General features: G+C 51.0%; 7 protein-coding genes across 7 annotated transcripts; 4 read left to right on the plus strand and 3 right to left on the minus strand.

The window, feature by feature from the left end:
* Positions 1 to 298: 298 nt before the first annotated feature.
* On the minus strand, positions 299 to 3,202 carry SMAC4_02037 (uncharacterized protein). Its single transcript, XM_003350276.2, has 5 exons — positions 2,298 to 3,202; positions 1,809 to 2,207; positions 1,656 to 1,742; positions 1,189 to 1,588; positions 299 to 1,122 (listed from the first exon to the last, which is right to left on the minus strand). The coding sequence occupies exons 1-5, from the start codon at positions 2,579 to 2,581 to the stop codon at positions 781 to 783; spliced, it is 1,512 nt and encodes a 503-aa protein (XP_003350324.1). The 5' UTR covers positions 2,582 to 3,202; the 3' UTR covers positions 299 to 780.
* Positions 3,203 to 6,413: 3,211 nt separating this feature from the next.
* SMAC4_02036 (uncharacterized protein) lies at positions 6,414 to 7,319 on the plus strand (the record flags this gene model as incomplete). The annotated part of the gene is made up of 1 exon (XM_066089698.1): positions 6,414 to 7,319. One exon carries the CDS (start codon positions 6,414 to 6,416, stop codon positions 7,317 to 7,319), a length of 906 nt encoding a protein of 301 aa, XP_065946969.1.
* A 2,066-nt stretch (positions 7,320 to 9,385) lies between these two features.
* On the plus strand, positions 9,386 to 9,928 carry SMAC4_02035 (uncharacterized protein; the record flags this gene model as incomplete). The annotated part of the gene is made up of 1 exon (XM_003350274.1): positions 9,386 to 9,928. The coding sequence occupies one exon, from the start codon at positions 9,386 to 9,388 to the stop codon at positions 9,926 to 9,928; it is 543 nt and encodes a 180-aa protein (XP_003350322.1).
* A 614-nt stretch (positions 9,929 to 10,542) lies between these two features.
* On the minus strand, positions 10,543 to 11,034 carry SMAC4_02034 (uncharacterized protein; the record flags this gene model as incomplete). Its single annotated transcript, XM_003350273.1, has 2 exons — positions 10,543 to 10,700; positions 10,890 to 11,034. 2 exons carry the CDS (start codon positions 11,032 to 11,034, stop codon positions 10,543 to 10,545), a joined length of 303 nt encoding a protein of 100 aa, XP_003350321.1.
* A 1,176-nt stretch (positions 11,035 to 12,210) lies between these two features.
* SMAC4_02033 (uncharacterized protein) lies at positions 12,211 to 12,667 on the minus strand (the record flags this gene model as incomplete). Its single annotated transcript, XM_003350272.1, has 2 exons — positions 12,211 to 12,395; positions 12,469 to 12,667. The coding sequence occupies 2 exons, from the start codon at positions 12,665 to 12,667 to the stop codon at positions 12,211 to 12,213; spliced, it is 384 nt and encodes a 127-aa protein (XP_003350320.1).
* Positions 12,668 to 14,240: 1,573 nt separating this feature from the next.
* On the plus strand, positions 14,241 to 15,200 carry SMAC4_02032 (uncharacterized protein; the record flags this gene model as incomplete). The annotated part of the gene is made up of 1 exon (XM_003350271.2): positions 14,241 to 15,200. The coding sequence occupies one exon, from the start codon at positions 14,241 to 14,243 to the stop codon at positions 15,198 to 15,200; it is 960 nt and encodes a 319-aa protein (XP_003350319.2).
* A 719-nt stretch (positions 15,201 to 15,919) lies between these two features.
* Positions 15,920 to 16,354, plus strand: SMAC4_02031 (uncharacterized protein; the record flags this gene model as incomplete). The annotated part of the gene is made up of 1 exon (XM_003350270.1): positions 15,920 to 16,354. The coding sequence occupies one exon, from the start codon at positions 15,920 to 15,922 to the stop codon at positions 16,352 to 16,354; it is 435 nt and encodes a 144-aa protein (XP_003350318.1).
* Positions 16,355 to 16,649: the final 295 nt, after the last annotated feature.

The raw sequence follows: 16,649 nt of genomic DNA on the forward strand, positions 1-16,649 counted from the left end.
CACTCCGTCATAGCCATATTTGTATCGCAATCCAACTGTCTGTGTCGATGGGAGTGAAAATGACGTGGTAGTTATTTCTGTCCCCAAACTGACGATGACCTGGAGGATCGGGCCATTTACCAGTTACCTTACCTTAGCTTTCAGACCCCGATGTCAAGATGGCTGATTGAGCAACTGGTTCCAGTGTGGCCGACGTAGTGTCCAGCGAGAAGTTGAAAACAGCTGGAAAGTTGTTTTCCGTAGAGTGTGTGCGAAGATTGGTAACAGCAGGCTTGACATATAAACAACAAAACTTTTGCGGGCAGCCAGAAACGTACTACACAAAAGATGAATTAACCTTTACCGCCCAGCCTGCCTTCCTACACTATCTTAAGTTCTACCATATATAGACAAGCAAGATTTGGTATCAAACAATCGCTTGCCTGCTTGCTGTTCCTCCGCCCGCCCATTTCATGATCCTGTATACAAGTGAGGAAAACTAGTAAAAAAAGCCGTTTCCATCCATCCATCCAATCTACACCTTCTGCGCTGCACTTATGTGCCGGTCTTTTTTCGTGATCATATACACATTCTCCACAGCCACCACCTGTGACTCTTGGGTTAGAGTTCAGGTCTCTGTCTGGAACTTGACGCAAGTTGACACCGCGATAAGCAACTCGCGCTGAACGTTGCGCTGTTTAGTCGCTGTCAACGCAGCCACCCTTTTCGGCGGTGCCGCTTCAGGCGCTGCTGCTAGATGCCGCTAGATGCTGCAATCCTTATAACCAAGGACTACCCCATCTAAGGACTAGCCCAACCACCGGCAACATCGACCCACTCAGCCAAGCAAGAACCGTCCTTGCCCTCGACATCAACGATATCCGTGTCGCACCTGCAGCGGCATCCGACGCCGTTCTCCTTGGGGGTATCGTAGTCATCCCAGTACTTGTCCTCCTCGATGCGCTTCTTCTCGTCGAGCGTGGTCTTCTCGAGGTAGGGCTCGCGGGGCAGCTGGCGGGCGGGCGCGTTGGCGGGGCAATGCTGGATGGTGGTGTGGCGGTAACCGAAGTCGCGGAAGTAGTGGATGTCCTTGGGGCCGAGGAGGGCGCCGGCGGCGAGGGAGTGGATTGGGGCGTCTCCCCACTGTGATGATTGTTAGCGAGTAAACGGGGAAAGCGAGGTAAAGAAGGCAAAGAACGGGGCACGTACACGCTCCATCCAGAAGCCACCACTGTGATCCATCATCTGGAAGAAATCTTCATAGGCCTTGGAACGGAAGAAATCCAAGCGGGCAATCTCGAAATTGGACCAGAAATGGCACATGTTGTACTTTTCGCCCTCCATGGCCTCAGGGTCAATGTCGGGGAGCTTGTTGGCGCCGGGGTCGGAGCGCAGGATCTCCTCGGGAAGACCAGGCTCAGGAGTCTCGGGCTTCTTCTCGGGCTGGGGCTCGACGAACATCTCCCACAGACCCTGCGAGGTGATGTTGTTGAGGCGCTTGTAGGCGGAGGCGTAGCGGAAGATGTTGGGGACGGTCTCGCGGAGTTCCTTGACGGCGATGGTGAAGCCGTAGGTCTTGTTGCTCTCGACCATCTTGAGGAAGGGGTCACTGGGGGTGGTACCATGTTAGTGGGATGTTCTGGGGATGGGCACACAGAAGAGGAGGGAGGACATACTAGGTGATATCGCAGAAGTACTTGATCTCGGGCTCCAAGCGCCAGTACCACTCGTATTTCTGGAGAAGCTCGTGCTTGTAGAAGAAACTGCGTGTGCAGTGTTAGCAGATGTACCTAGCTTGCGCATAACCCCGAATCGCAGGACAGACATACCCAGAGTAGAATCTGCACATGGAGTGGTAACTTTCCATGCCACCGTACATGACAGCGGCGTCACCCTGCTTAGCGATACCCTCCTTTGCGACCTTGGGGTCGACCCAGTCAGGGAAACCCCACATGTCCGGGCCAACCTTGCCGAACTCGACGGGAGCGGAAGTGTAGTTCTTGACGGTGTCCTTGAAGGTGTCGTCGAAGTCGCCATCGTTCAGGAAGACGTAGGGGTAGTGATACCAGCGGTTGAAGTGGCGCTCGATGGACTTGATGGACTGGATGACACCGTCCAGCTCCTTGTTTCTGGCGAGGACGACGAAGGCGCCATTGACGCGGGGCTTGCTGGTGTCGGGCTCGAGGCAGCCGGTGACGAAGACCTTGTCGTACTTTTCGCTGATTCTCCTGTTGAACAAAAAGTTGTTAGCGCATTGCTTGTTGAAGACCAAAGGCGGTGAGGGAGCTATAGCTGAGCACTACTCTGGAGTAACGTACCTGATGCCGGGAGGGGCACCGGCGGGCATCAAAATGCGGCCTGGGGAGCTTGGATGCCTGACGAACAGGACGAGGATGAGGATGACGACGATGCAGGGGAAGAAGATGACGACGCCCAAAGGCACAGATATGCTCGAGTTGCCTCGTAACCTGAGGGGTGTCCTAAGATACTGAAGGCGCTGTGCCAGTGTCCTCCTTGGCTTGTCCTTTTCGCCCTGGCCGAGGGGGAGCTGGGGCGGTCTGCCGCCGGGGAGGAGCCCCCCGAGCTGACGGAGGAGGTCCATTGTGAAGGCGGTGTATGGCGCTGCCGGAGCCGAAAGGGAACGACGATGGCGAGGTGGTGCTATCGCCCTCGCTCTTTCGTGTGTGTATTAGGAGTTATCGGTGGTGTTTTGGTTATAGATGTCGTCGTCGTCGTCGGTCGGTCGGTCGCCACGTTGTATATGTGTCGTGATGTGTCCGCCGGAGTGTTTCTCTAAAATCGACGTGGGATTCGCGATTGGCGGGAAATCCAATCGGCCGCCAGTGGTGCGGTGGTGTCGTGATAAAAGGGGTTGCCTCCTCTCTCTCTGGTGTCGGCACCCGATTAAAAACAAGAAATAATCAAGAAGAAACAGAAGAAGACGAAATCTATCGAGAACAGAAAGCCTGCTCTACCTGGAGTATCGCGACATGCAGCAGATGCAAAAAGCAATCAAAGGCGAGAACTGAAGCGAGTGGCAGGGGAGAGAATAGTTTCCCCCTTGTCGTTCAGGTGTGTTTCGGTGTTTGTCGATTGGAGAGTCTGATCCACCCAACCGATGGGGACGCGTCCACAAGAGGTCTGGTCTGGTTTTTGGTGGTCTGGGCCAGGGCCAAAGGCTGGGATTGCTGGGAGGAGGGGGGGGGGGGGGGGGGCAAGGCTGGGCGTTGAATGGAGACGGTACGGGTATTCTCCCCCACGTTATCGTTGAATATCGGAGGATCGTTGATTTGGTCGTAGGTAATTTTCAAGGCAATGGAACGTATTGCGATGGCTTCAATGGCTGAAAAATACAAGAAACATAGAACTGGACAGGACTGTTGAATTGACGGGAATGTAGAAGCGAACCTAAGGTCTCGCCAGAAATCTGGAGAAACATGGAATCCGAGTTTCCAGGGCATCCATCCCCGGGTTGACCCAGTTGACCCCAAAAGTCTGGCCCTCTCCATCATTCCAGGGGACTTTCAGCGCTGGTGACGCGCTTCCCCTGTAATTGCCCGCTAGAAAATTGTTAGTGCTGAACCCTGAGTTCCGGCGCTGCCCTGGGCGGGCTGTCAGGAACGACACAATTCCACTTCGGCAATGCACTGCCAGCTGCAGGGTCCCCTTCGTCTCAACATTTCGCTTTGATCAGGATTGATAAGGCAACCGTTTGCCAGCTGGTCGCTTATCATCAACCACATTGCCTCTCACACCCAAGATGACAACTCCCACGAACAACGCAACATGATTGGCGATTGTCTTGTCGGTTGCCCCCTTTCCCCTGCTTCCCAAAACCCCACTCGTGGAAAAGGGGCAAAAAGGATCAACTGAAACTTGGTGTCATTGATTCCAAGCAAAATTCAGCGGCGGAAGAAAGTCAGTCTCGAGACGCTGAAACAGGATGATGAGGGCGATGCTGGAGATCCGATGCTTTTTCCATGTCAACACACGGACGCTGAACCGGGGATGCCGTGGTTTTGGCTTTTGCTCTGAGGTCGAGAAGTTCAATTGAAGTTCCTGTCCCGGGGCAGGCAGCGAGGTTGAGGTGCACTGACCACCAGCTGTTCGCCAGCCGCCAAGCCAACATCACAAACTGGCAAATGGACGACAAGGGGACATGTACCTCCTTCGACATCAGCAATCATCAAGTGATGGGTTTCCGTACATTCAAACAGTTAAGGATTTGAAAAACGGAAGAACCACAGTGATCATATTTCCTATATTCGTGGAATCATGGTGACTTCTTCTGAGGGGTGTAAGGCCGACGCAGGAGCGAGTGTCTTGGTAGCTCACCTATCTGGTACATCTATCCCGCCGCCTCGCAACGTTCAAGGCCAGACATCTCACTATTATCACCAACATGAACGCTCGTGTCTCACTAACTTGCCAGTACATGTGGGCTCACTCGGAAGACGCCATATTGAACGAAGTGTCATGGTTAAATTTGGCTGGAGCATGCTTCCAGAAACTGTGACGTTGCTAATCGTGGCTGTTTTGATGAGAAAACTCCCACGTCCCCCGTCCAACGTTGGCAAATATTGGGGCCAAGTTTTGTCCGTCTGAAAACAGTTGTACCATCATTTCATCGTCGATAGTGCCTGCCACCGGAGAGTCAGTTCATTTACTTATCTTCCAGTTGACAAGCAATCAGATGGGTTGGGAAGGTGTGCTCAGTTGCCTTGGGGCATACAAAAGGGGGTATTTCGGGAGCTCCTTCCCGACAAATCGTGAGACTCTCAATCTCTTCCATTGAGTTCCTTTCAGGCAACGATCCTTTCTCTTTCCATCTTTTCTGTCGGTGTCTTTTCCATCATGGATTACATTTCCACCCTCAAAGTTTTGACATGAGATCCTTACATGCCATGCCCACTTACCCTCTCGCCTTTCACGACTACGAAAAGCTAGAAAACGGCAGATGGTAACAGCCAGCTCCAGTCATGAACCTGACTAAGGAAATGCGGAGAGTAAAAAGATCATATCAACCTTGAAGGGGGACAAGGGGTAAGGAACATGACCGACAGCAGAGTTGAACCGGTCGTGACTTCGATACTGACGTTAAACAGCATCGCGGTGGTAACGACGAAGGACCAAGATATCGTTGTGTTGTCCATTTCACCAACGAGCCACCATGTCTGATCCGGCCGTCCTCCTCAGGGCCAGCTTTTACAATGCGGAGATGCTATAAAGTCAGTTCCAGAGCGACATTTCCTGATATCTGCTCGCCAAGTGTCAACTACACCATTGCCATATAGTCGTCTCATTGTTTTCACTCGAACCGTAACCAAGCTCAGTTTCTGCTGAAAGTCATGCCTGGCACGTGCTGCATGGCCGCCTCGAAAAGAAAAGAACGAACCTTGATGACCTCACGCTTCCTCGCTGGGTTTCAGACATGCGTACTTGAAGTCCAAGTGGACAGCGAAACCTACGACCACTTACGACGCCGGGGTACAATGCAATGATCTAGGTATCTACATGTATTACTCTTCTGTCTTCTTCAACCCGCAATCAGTTTATTAAGCCGCTTTTGGTTTGGTTCGCCTTCATGTTGTCTGAGGTCACTTGGGCCTTCTGCACATTGCTACATGATGCATCTGCATCAACACCTCCACCCAAGGTTCCGCTTGGAGGTGCATGGGAAGGGAACAGCCACGCAGATTAGGGTTCCAAGTTCTTGTATTTAACTCTGCCCTCATAGTCTCTTCCCTAATTTATCCTCTCCTGGTAGGATTCCATCACCTTGTCACCACGTCGCTTCCAGAGCCAGCTCCCCAACATCAGGAACAACTTTCGGCAGAACCAGACATCAACCACAGACACCACTCAAACCTAGTCAATCAAAGACTTCAGCAATACAAAATGGGCAGGTATGTCACCAATCCCACTGTCAAGACAAGCTGTGATCCGACCCATGCAATCGTTTTGGCTTCTCGCTGACCAACTGCAAATCCAGCCTTCCAGTAACGCCTCGACGTGATAATGTCTTCCGAAAAGAATCAATTGTCTCTTGGGTTTCTCAAAGCCCACTGGAAACCAAACCAGACATCTCGCCAGTCCGTTTAAATAACAAGAGGAAGCTCAGAGCCACATCTCCGTGTGAACGACCGAGAAAAGCTAGGAAAGGGACGAACCGTCAGCCCCTCCTCTCGAGCAGGATCTGCGTTAAGGAAGATGACGAGGATGCGAATACAAGCAACGGAGGCTGGGACGAGAGCGAGTTGGACAAAAACCTGAAGCAACTGAGCCTTACGACCCTTAAATCTTGGGATGACCCCTTTGTCGGCGCTCATCCTCGTCCTCCTCCTCGCAACAAAAATGGGTCGACTGCTACCAAGTCAACCAACACCGACATCAGGAAGAAGAAGCAGAGACTCCGCGAAGCAACACTTGCAAGAATGGAACAGATCAACGAGAAGCTTCAACCCTGGGAGAATGGCGAGAGCATAATGACTCGTGCTCAAGCTCAAGAAGTCGACCGTCTTTGCGACGAGTATTCCCTGATTTGTGCAGCGCTCCCACCTCCACAGGACTTGTCTCCCTCGGGCTCGAGTGCACTGCCTCATTCGCACTCCTACCTCAACAATAACACCGATCACTACTCCGACAGCCATAGAAATACCAGCGATGACATCAGGAAGAAGAAACAGAGACTCCGCGAAGCAACACTTGCAAGAATGGAACAGATCAACGAGAAGCTTCAACCCTGGGAGAATTGCGCGAGGATCCCGACTCGTGCCCAAGCTCAAGAAGTCGACCGTCTCTGTGACGAGTATTACCAGATTTGCGCAGCGCTCCCGCCTCCACAGGACTTGTCTCCCTCGGGCTCGAGTGCACTGCCTCATTCGCACTCCTCCTACCTCAATAATAACACCGATCACTACTCCGACAGCTACAACAACACCAGCGGTGACAGCTCCGACACCAACTCCGGCACCAACCCCGGCACCAACTCCGGCCCCATCGACTGGATCATGGCACTCCGCACCAAGGAAGATTTCGAAAAGTATCACGAGCACCAGAAAATCAAGTTCGGACGCAAAGATCCCGAGGATTACAACCTGATGGACATGGACTCCGTACAACTTAACAGACGAGGAAGGGAAGAAATGCTGTCCGTGGTGCTCGGGAACAAAAAGGGACGGTTGGGGAAGTACTGGGATTGGCTGGCACAGCGGTCGGGGGAGATGGACAGGGAGATGGAGTTGAATGGCCCCACGAGGCATACGAGGGTGCCGACCAGGAGTCCTAGTAACAACTTTACGGGGTTTTATGAGAAGTTTGTTAGGCATTATGGCCACTAAGGGTCCTTACGTGTTGAGTGGAAGGAATGGATGTCTGCCTTGTGGAAGTTAGGACTTGGGAACGATCCCCAGACAAGAGTGTCATGTCAGCAGGTGGGATGGACAGGAAAGGAGGAAGAAAGAGAGGAACGACATCGGCCACGCAACGGAGGCTGAAACACATACGTTTGGATTTGGGCAAGAATTTGGATGTTACCTGTAGTTGGATCAACCGGGTTTTTCTGGATGTTATTACTCGCTTCATTGGATGAAGGCATGGAAATTTGTTGCAAAGATACATGGGAATAGCCGGCCAGACAGAGAGCGGTAGAAACTCACAACGAATATGCTACGAGCATTCTTGGGAACTGTTTAAGAGTACAAATAAGATACACTATTACTGGACAATGTTGACGTGCCCTATTCTTTCGTGATCAAGACCTTTCTGCCCACTTGCTTTTCTTCTAACCCTGTTTATACTGGAGCTGGCCATTTATTCACTTCCATCTTACATTGTCTTTTTGAGGCTCACCTTCTAGCCGTGTCCCACGGCATCACACACCTTAACCACGGGGTCTAGTTCGCATGGTAGATGGTATGGCCTCTACCACGTCGCATTTCGTCATCCGCTATATCGACGAAATTGAAAAACAAAACTGAAATAAAAACGTCTTGTATATACTTCTAGTGGTACCTTGACGTCTCAAGGCAACAGTTCCCTACCTTTGAGGCACACTCCCAAGCTCAGGCTCGAAATCCAGTCAAAGATGCGAAGTTTCCCCCATTGCATGCGTGCACGGTCTTCACCCGAGATGCTACTTATAGTCAAGTTCACACGGCGTTTAAAGAACTCTGTCGGAGACCCGCGGATGTTGTGCAATGGGCATTGAGAATGCCGTAGAGGTAATTCACCACGAGTCCACGACCGGCATAAGATGGGGAAAACCGTGGAGGCGAAAACTGGACAAGCGTGCATGATTGGAAAGTGTTCGAAATGGCCAGAAAGGTTTGGAAGTTGGAAGTGGCAGATGTATACCGTACCGCATAAACTCGGGCCTTTCGTTTTCCGACTTCCCTGGAAATCAGGGAAGACTACCTAGTACATCACACGAAAAGCACCTCTGGAACTAGAGCTGCATATGCATGCTCGAATTCTGTCCTTAGCCCCAAACCCTACATGTGTAAGCCACAAGTCCACAAAGTCCTAAGTTAATCACATGACGATATGCACACAAGGTACCGTAGTTATATTTTCTTCGTTTTGGAAGAGAAATAAGAAATGATTATTTGCATTCGTCTGACGTCTACCAACATGAAGTTCCACGAGAGCTGTCTTCTCTTTTCTCTACCGTAGGAACTCGAGTAATCCACCGAACGCCAGGAGGCAGAAATCTGGTAGCTGCTGTCCGCATATACCAACATATATCTCTATCCGAATAGTGAAAAGTAAGGGCAATTATCTATTTCAACGTTAAATTGTATACATTTGCATGTATAGAACCGGCTTGACTATACTAACTACCTGCAAAAATCTGTTCTCCGCCCGTCAAATAAGAAGGAGGGGGCTTCGGCGGATTATTCGAGTTCCTACGGTACTTACTACCTCTAAGTACCTACTTCTAGAAAGATGCGGGTGTCATGCAATGCCTTCATCGAAGAAATATGCAATTAAAGTTCAACCCGCCTCTCGGTGGCGACATGAATTCGAGATTGCAGATGGGAGTCATTCACCGCGCCGGGCGTCAATTTGGGGCCATGTCCGGTAAAACAAAACAGCTAGGTAGGTAAAGGGAGCTTTGCATGACCGGGCAGTTCATGTTGATAACTGGCCACTCGGGTTTCATTTTCCCAACAGGTATAACAGACCTTGGACCTCCGCTGGAAATGAGTTCTCGTTCTTTTCCTTTTTCCCTTCCAGTCTTCATGCTTCATCAACCACCGGCTTTTCTACGGTATTGAATCGAACAAATCTCTTCGACTCTCTCGAACACATCTCTTCGACTCTATTATCGGGCCAAACATCTCCCTACCTAGGTACATCTACCACCTACCTACCTACCACTATGTCATCGAAGCAAGAACCTAAAATGGCCGCCGCTGCCTTCCAAAACCTCGACGAGCTCCGCTCCCAAATGGACCCCTACGCACACATCGATCGTTGGGCCGAGACGCTCAACAAGAATGCTCAAAAGCCCCAGCAGCCTACCTCCGAGCCGACCAATACGACCTTGTGGCCGCTGATCGACCTCAGTGAAGAAATCACGGTCCAATCCTCCTACTTCCCAGTCTTCAGGAAGAATAACAAGATGATAAAGACCACCATCACCAGGGACGACGGCCACATCATCAAAGAGGAGCGGGTCCAACTTCACGGGCGCGGTATCGTCGAAGCCAACCGTCGCCGGGGAAACAAGAACAACAGCAAGTACCCCAAGCCCACAGCCAAGACCATCCACGACCAAGAAGGCCGCTATTACGACGCCGACGGCAATTTCCGTCTGCCAAAGCCCGTGTACCTTGACAGCCGCCCGCCGGTGCGGTATCCCGCCCCGCAATGCACGGCCACTGCCTGGCTGAACAGGCGGCCAGATCTAATGGAATTGGAGTGGGAAAGAGAGAGAGAGAGATGAGCAAAAGTCCCGGCCAGGGACGCCGATTTGGGCCAATTCTAGCTATTCTTTTTGTGTTTCCTGCTATTCTTTTTTTTTTTTCAATGTTTTATGGAGTCCATGGAGTTGAAAGGGAAATGAGGGAAAGTCTGGTCCCGGCTAGGGACGCCGTTTTGGGCAATTTTTCTTCTTTTGATAAGGTATTTTCTGGATTGGAGATGAGTTAAGCGAGCTCGTAACTTGAAAGGATATATATATACTGTAGGGACTCGAATAATCCGCCAAAACCCCTCTCCCTTTTTAATTAGGAGGCGGAAAGCAGATCTGTACAAATAATTAGTACAATCAGGCCGGTCCTATGTATACAACTATGTACAAGTTACCTAACGTTGAGAGCAATCGCCCTCAGTTTTCACTATCTAAATAGAGATATATGCTAGTATATACCGATAGCAATTATTAGATTTCTGCCTCATAGCGTTCGGCGGATTACTCGAATTCCTACCTTACGGTATTTTCTTAATCCCCAAATCAGAATTCCGAGTCCTGAGTCCCGACTGCCGAGTCTGGATTTGAGTCCCAAGTGCGAATAGGGTGTGCACCAAATTACAACTCCCGTCCTCGTTCCTCATTCCTCAATCACGTTCCCAAGCGCCCCTATCCTCCATATCCGACCAGTCTTCATCCTCCAAGCGAGTCTCGTCGTCGTGGTCGTGGTCACAATTACAATGCTTTTCGCCCGGGGTGTAGGTGTGCTTGCTCATGTCTTCTGGTGACGCAAAAGATATGTATTCTAGAGGTAGGTAGATTGTCAGCTTTGTCGTTCACTTTTGCGCTTGGAACTTGAGCTTGGAACTTGAGCTTGGAACTTGGACTCATCAAAGACGCGAGTGTGTGGAAGACATACATGTAGGGAAGGCGGAAAGGAAGGGATGAAGGAAAGAATTGGAAGGAAGGAACCTAGCAAGGGATTTGGTCTTACTACTGCTGGCAGTGTTCTTCTGGGTTTTGCTGCTGCTGCCCGCGCCCGCTTTGGGAGCGTTGGCGGGACCAGAACGGCGGCCGGAGCTCGCCGGAATGGTGACCGTGGTGCCGCTTAATTGGATATTTCCGGCCTGAGTCATCATGGTGGTTGCGGTGTTTTTTTTCGGTTGTGGCCTTGCTGGGCTTGGAATTGCCGACGTTCATCTTGTTCGTGGACTTGTTGGTGGCCTTTTTGGTGGACTTATTGGCAGAAGACATCTTGTTTTTGGTGTGTGTGATGTCGGGAGGGGTGGAAGTGATGGGATATTCGATAATGAAAAAAGCAGGAAGAGAACTCGACTTCGAGAAAAGGACGAGGACCTATTATGGTGCCGGAGACTGCAGTAAACATTGAATGTAGCGGATGGCTAGTCCACAGCACCTTGATAACTTCAAGGTTTCCCCTTCACCATAAGATATGTCCGGCGAATTACTTACCTACCTACCTACTCGTTTTCGCTGTTCAAACCTTTGCGGTTATCCCCAGAAAGATGGAATGAAGCTTCAAGGTTCTGTCTTTACCATCTTAAATATGCACAGTGAAGACCCCCACCCATGACCTTAATTCTACTCAGTCCTACGGTACCGGGTTGCTGGTTTGCTCCAAGCTGTCACGGTATCTTCCTATATATTTGTAAACGTCATCAGACATCGGAGTGGCCACTTTGTGATAGGAAGAGACTTAACCAGCGAAAATCCTCGAACTCAATTATCCCGAACTTTTTCCTTTTCGTCGCAGCCCGAATCCCAATTTTCCCCCGCATAAACGGTATTTCCTGCATGTGCAAACGTGCCCCATGGGCTTGAATGGAGTCTTGTCGGTGAATATTGGTGTGGGCAGTGTGTTCGCACTTCGGTGAATGTAAACTTCTTTTCTTGGACGAAGTAGGATGTGATTTTGACATCTTTGACGGCTTCGATCAACTTGTTGTGGTTGGCGGCAACGGGGTTGGCGGCCTTGCTCTGAAATTTGTTGTCGATGCGCGCTTGGCCATTTTGTCAAGGTGGTAATAGCGTAGAGGCCCTCGAGGAACCAGAAAAGAAAAAGACAATGCAGTTGAATGTGCATAGACGAATGAGTTGTTGTTGTTGTTGTTGTTGTTGCTGCTGCTGCTGTGAATCCGTTTGCCATGTCGTTCTTTCCTTTTCTCGCTTTGATCCTCTCGTTTTCTTTTTTGTTCCTTCTTTCCCTTTTCTCCCTTCGTCTGTTCCTTCCCTAAGACCCTTCTTCAAGCTACTACGCCTACTTGGTATCTCCTCCACAATCACAACCCGGGAAATCACGAGTCTCCAATGCTCCAGCCCTCAAATTCCTCAGCATAATTCCAAGCACCTTGTTTCTCAAGCGCCTCCCACTGATAATCCTCCAGACGACCATCATCCTCTCCCTCAGGGTGGTAAGTGCAAAATCCATTCGGACCGTAGGTGTGCTTCGGTGCAGTGTCGGTGTAATTGCTTGTGCCGTCTTCATAGAGAAAGATATTGATTGTCAGCTTCTTCTTTAGAGACAGGAAAGCAGGAAGGGGACTGGGCCTTACACTTGTTGCCCGCTTCGGGGGCCGTGTTGGTGCGACGGCGGCCGAATCTCGCCGGGATAGTGACCTTGGAGGCAATCACTTGGATGGTCTCGTTGGTGTCTCCGATCCAGAGCGCGTGGGTGATCTGCTCGTCTACCTTGGCTTTGGTTACGGGCTTGCCGGTGACGTTCTTGTTCTGGTTGTTGGATTGGGAAGACATTTTGGTTCTGTGATGTCTGGACGTACGGGATTGAGGTTAAGAAGTCGAGATATTCAGTGATGATAAATTGCGAATGTTGTTCGATGATGATGAAGAGACAAGCGTCGGATGGCCGTAAGTCACTTACTTGATTGGACCCATGTCCCTTTATGGATTGGATGCGAAGGGAAGAGAGACGGGAACGAACACAAGTCGTTGCCTTTCTTTCATCACCCAGGTTGAAAATGCCACCTTTGCCAATCACGAGTACGGCGCCGACGGCAAATTCACCCTGCTCACACCCGTGTATTTCCCTTCAGTTCCGGTCAAGCCCGCTGGACGCTGAAATGCGAACTCGATCGAATCTGTCGAACAACGAGACACATGAGTGAGTGGTTAGACTTGAGTGATGAATCATTCGATTCAAATGCATGTTCATGATACCTAGTGCTTTGATTGAGTCGGGTTGGTGTCAGTCACCAAGTCGGCAAGAAGCCAAGAAAAAAAGAGAAAAAAAGGAAAAAAAGTGAAGCCAACAGATAGCACAGCACAGCGAACGTAGTAAGTAGACCGGCAGGCAGCCAAAAATCGAAAGACCCGCGTATAACAACGATACCACCTCCCGCGCCCCCACAGGAAACGACATGGATCGCTCGGTGTCACGCGTGCGACGTCTTTGTTAAAAAGACCTGGAACCTCATGATCTGCCCCGACCGCGACTCGAACTCGAAGACGGCCGGGGTGGGAGGTGCAGAAGCTGTGCTGGGACGGCACTACAGGTACTAACTGCACCATCTGACCGACCTGAAGGTCGGCTGGCTGGGGGGTGTTGGAAGATGCTAGGGGACGGGAGCTTATAAGGCGGGAAACACGGCAGTGACTGTCCGCTAGGTGGCGGCAGGATGGTTGAGGTTGGAAAGTGCGCGAGAAGAGATGGGATGGAAGAAGCAGTTGCCGGCTGGGTACCAGTAAGGCGGCAGGTTGGGGTATGAGATGCGTCACGGTCTAGAGGTACCTCTATCTGCAGGAACAGCTGCATCTGCCGCCATCCAGGAGTCCCAGTTGTGTCTGGCTGGCAGGCGGTCGTGTTTTATTGGGGTGACCGCGTCCCTTCTCTTCGATCCGTCTTCTAAGATTGCCCCTGAGTCTGGTGAATCTCCTCGAGGTACCGTACCAACGCTTCCTGCCTTCAATCTCAAATACCGTGACACCAATAACCGTTACGTGCCACCCCTCTTATTGTACACGATATTCAAATTCGCGACAGAACCCTTGAGACGAAATAATGAAGCCAGAAACCTTCAGCTTTCGCAACTCGCGCGCGCAATTTGAGGGCTCGCTCACCTCCTTAGGGGAGCAATTGTGTGAGTAAAAGCAACTCTCGATGCGCATTCACCCGTGCCTGGAGTCAAGATGACGCTAACTGGGGAACAGGAGAGCAATGGCTCATTAGTTGCAGTTAAATACCCACTACGGCATAGTTCCTCCCTTCCGTGCGTCTCCCACTTTGCACGTTTCCTCTCGATACCACGCGACTCAACCCGACGTACTTCGCAGAATCTGGAAGCCCAACAACGAAACATCAAGACAGACGATGCCCAAACGACCCAGAGCGATGGCACCAGTCGCCGACCTGGCAACCAGCGAGCCAAACGAGGACAGAAGGAAGAGGTCACGCATGGCGTTAGCTGCGGAGGAAGTCGCGGAGGAAATGACTGACGATATGGATGAGGAGATGACTGAGTGCATGCGTACATGGTTGCGCACGAAGCTCCTCAAATATTACCACAAGGGATTGGAGGAGGACAAGAACAATGAACCAACTCAACGCAAACTGTTGCTGGAGTCGCCTACGGGCTCTGACGACGTTGAGCAGTCGGCTGATAAGCCACTCACAGTTGGCGAATTGTCAAAGACGATCGATGGGCTGCTTCTCATGTTTGAAACAAAAAAGCGGCAAGGCCAATGTGATCCATCGTCGGAGTCGGATGAGCCCTTTGACGATGTCGACGTTGTGGAGATGGCCCAGGAAACGACGGACGATAGCGACATAGACATGGATCATGATGAGGAAGACGAGGACAAAGAAGACGAAGAAGAAGAGAATGAGGACTACGACGATGAGAATGACGACGAAGAACACGGCGACGACAATAACGACGAGGATGAGGACGACATATCATACTACCATAGCGATGAGGTCGACGGATACTTAGATGGGCGCGGATGGTACTGCCTCCATGGCAACGTCTGGTGTTCAGACGAAGACGAGAGCGAAAACGAGGAAGCAACTTCCCCTGAAAATGAGTACATACTCTCACCGTGGAGCGTTGGAGATCCCTCAACCCCAAAGGACCCGTTCCTGGAGCATTCACCGCAGGTAGACTTGATGGGCGCCTTCCATAACGAGCGTGGCAACCGCGATTCCACCATTCAAGCTGTCGGCCCCATCCTTAGAAACCCGGCAATCCTGTCGCTCCAAAGCGAGGCCGACTATGAGAACTATCTCAAGCGACCGCGTATCGGCTTTGGTCGTCCTGCATGGAGAGCATAATATCATGAAGCAACGTTGAGGAGCGTGGTCGCCAGCTAATCCAATACCGTGGCCACTTCATGGGAGGCTGCAACCGTTGAACTGTTTGATCAACAATCCAGTCCACCACCAGCAAAACCACCCAAAAGCATCATGGTGTTGGGTCAACTATCTTCCAAGCACGATGGCATTCAACCACACAACAAAGAGCCAAATTGAAGGGATTGGAAAACCAGGTATGGAAAACAACGGCGATGGCAACGCAAATCACTTGGCTTTGCCCTATCAACCTCTCCGCCATACCAATCATACTTCAAACCGGTCTCATCCACTCAAACAACCCGCCCTCAGAAGCCATCCAAAAGCCAGTACAGTTGATGGCTATAACATCGGCTCTTCCTTCCTCCGCCACTGAAACACCTCATCCGGGCCATTCCTCTGTGCAGATGCATCTCGTGGGAGATGAAGCTGGTGGAACAATGGAGATACGTTCAAGGCGCACTGCCACACAAATTTGAACGTTGTCGCTTGAGTGAAAATGGGCTCCAGCGACCGCCTCCTCTAGGTCCTTCTTACAATGACTTGACACCGGACTTCTTTGCGTTTCATTCCTATGAAATCCCCCCCTTTAAAATCTCAACAGAAGCCATCCACCCATTGTGTGTCTTTATTCTAGGCTTTACCTTGGGGGTACCTCTCACTATTCCGAGCCGACATCACCGTTAACGTCGCCTGTAGCGATGTCTACCAAATTGCCGAAGACACCGCCGTCTTTCGAAAAGGTCGACGAAGGCAAGGGCGAGACGAAAAGAGCCATAGACGAGGTTATCGATACGCCAGAAGCCCTGAAGAGGGCAGCGAAGAGGACTAAGAGTATCGTGGAGGAGATGAGCGAGAAACCCAACGGTGGCGACCAGGTCGTAGACAACTCTAGCGACCCTCTGGGCATCGAGGACACTCGTCCGAATATCAAAAGGGAATCGGCAGACGAGCCTCGCCCGAGTGTCGAAAGGGAAGAGTCAGCCGACCCTCCCCTCTGGGACATCTCAGACTTCGGTTGTCACGAGCATGCCGAGGAGAAGAAGGGATCCAATGAGCATATGGTGGAGAAAAGCTCACCAAGCGGCACTCCAAGGCCAAGCAACGTAAAGGCAAAGTCCACCGAGAGCTCGTAGGGTGAAGGGCTAAAGATGGACCGGCCTTCAACGACATCGGTGGGGGTAGCCATGTCCCTGCCTTATAGGACAACCCTAGATCAGCCCGTCAATTTGTCTCATGAGGAGTTGGATCAGGTACACGGAGATATCTCGAACGCGACAAACATCAACCATCGTCAGATGAGTTACCGAGACTTTTTCCATGGGCTATTTACGAGGGTTGTGCTAGTCGCTATTCGTTCGTCATAGGGAAAAGACACATAGCTACTAGTATAGTAGTAAAGCCCTGTCTGCAGTTCTCTGTCACTTCCTG

This window comes from Sordaria macrospora, chromosome 4, assembly GCF_033870435.1.
Source record: "Sordaria macrospora chromosome 4, complete sequence".
Taxonomy (NCBI): Eukaryota; Fungi; Ascomycota; class Sordariomycetes; order Sordariales; family Sordariaceae; genus Sordaria; species Sordaria macrospora.

Bases quoted from the DNA above. Each gene is read 5' to 3' on its own strand.
- SMAC4_02037 (XM_003350276.2), bottom strand. From the start codon at position 2,581: ATGGACCTCCTCCGTCAGCTCGGGGGGCTCCTCCCCGGCGGCAGACCG. The intron at 2,208-2,297 runs GTACGTTACTCC...TTTGTTCAACAG, and splicing joins GGTGCCCCTCCCGGCATCAG to GAGAATCAGCGAAAAGTACG. The intron at 1,589-1,655 runs GTATGTCCTCCC...TACCACCCCCAG, and splicing joins TACTTCTGCGATATCACCTA to TGACCCCTTCCTCAAGATGG.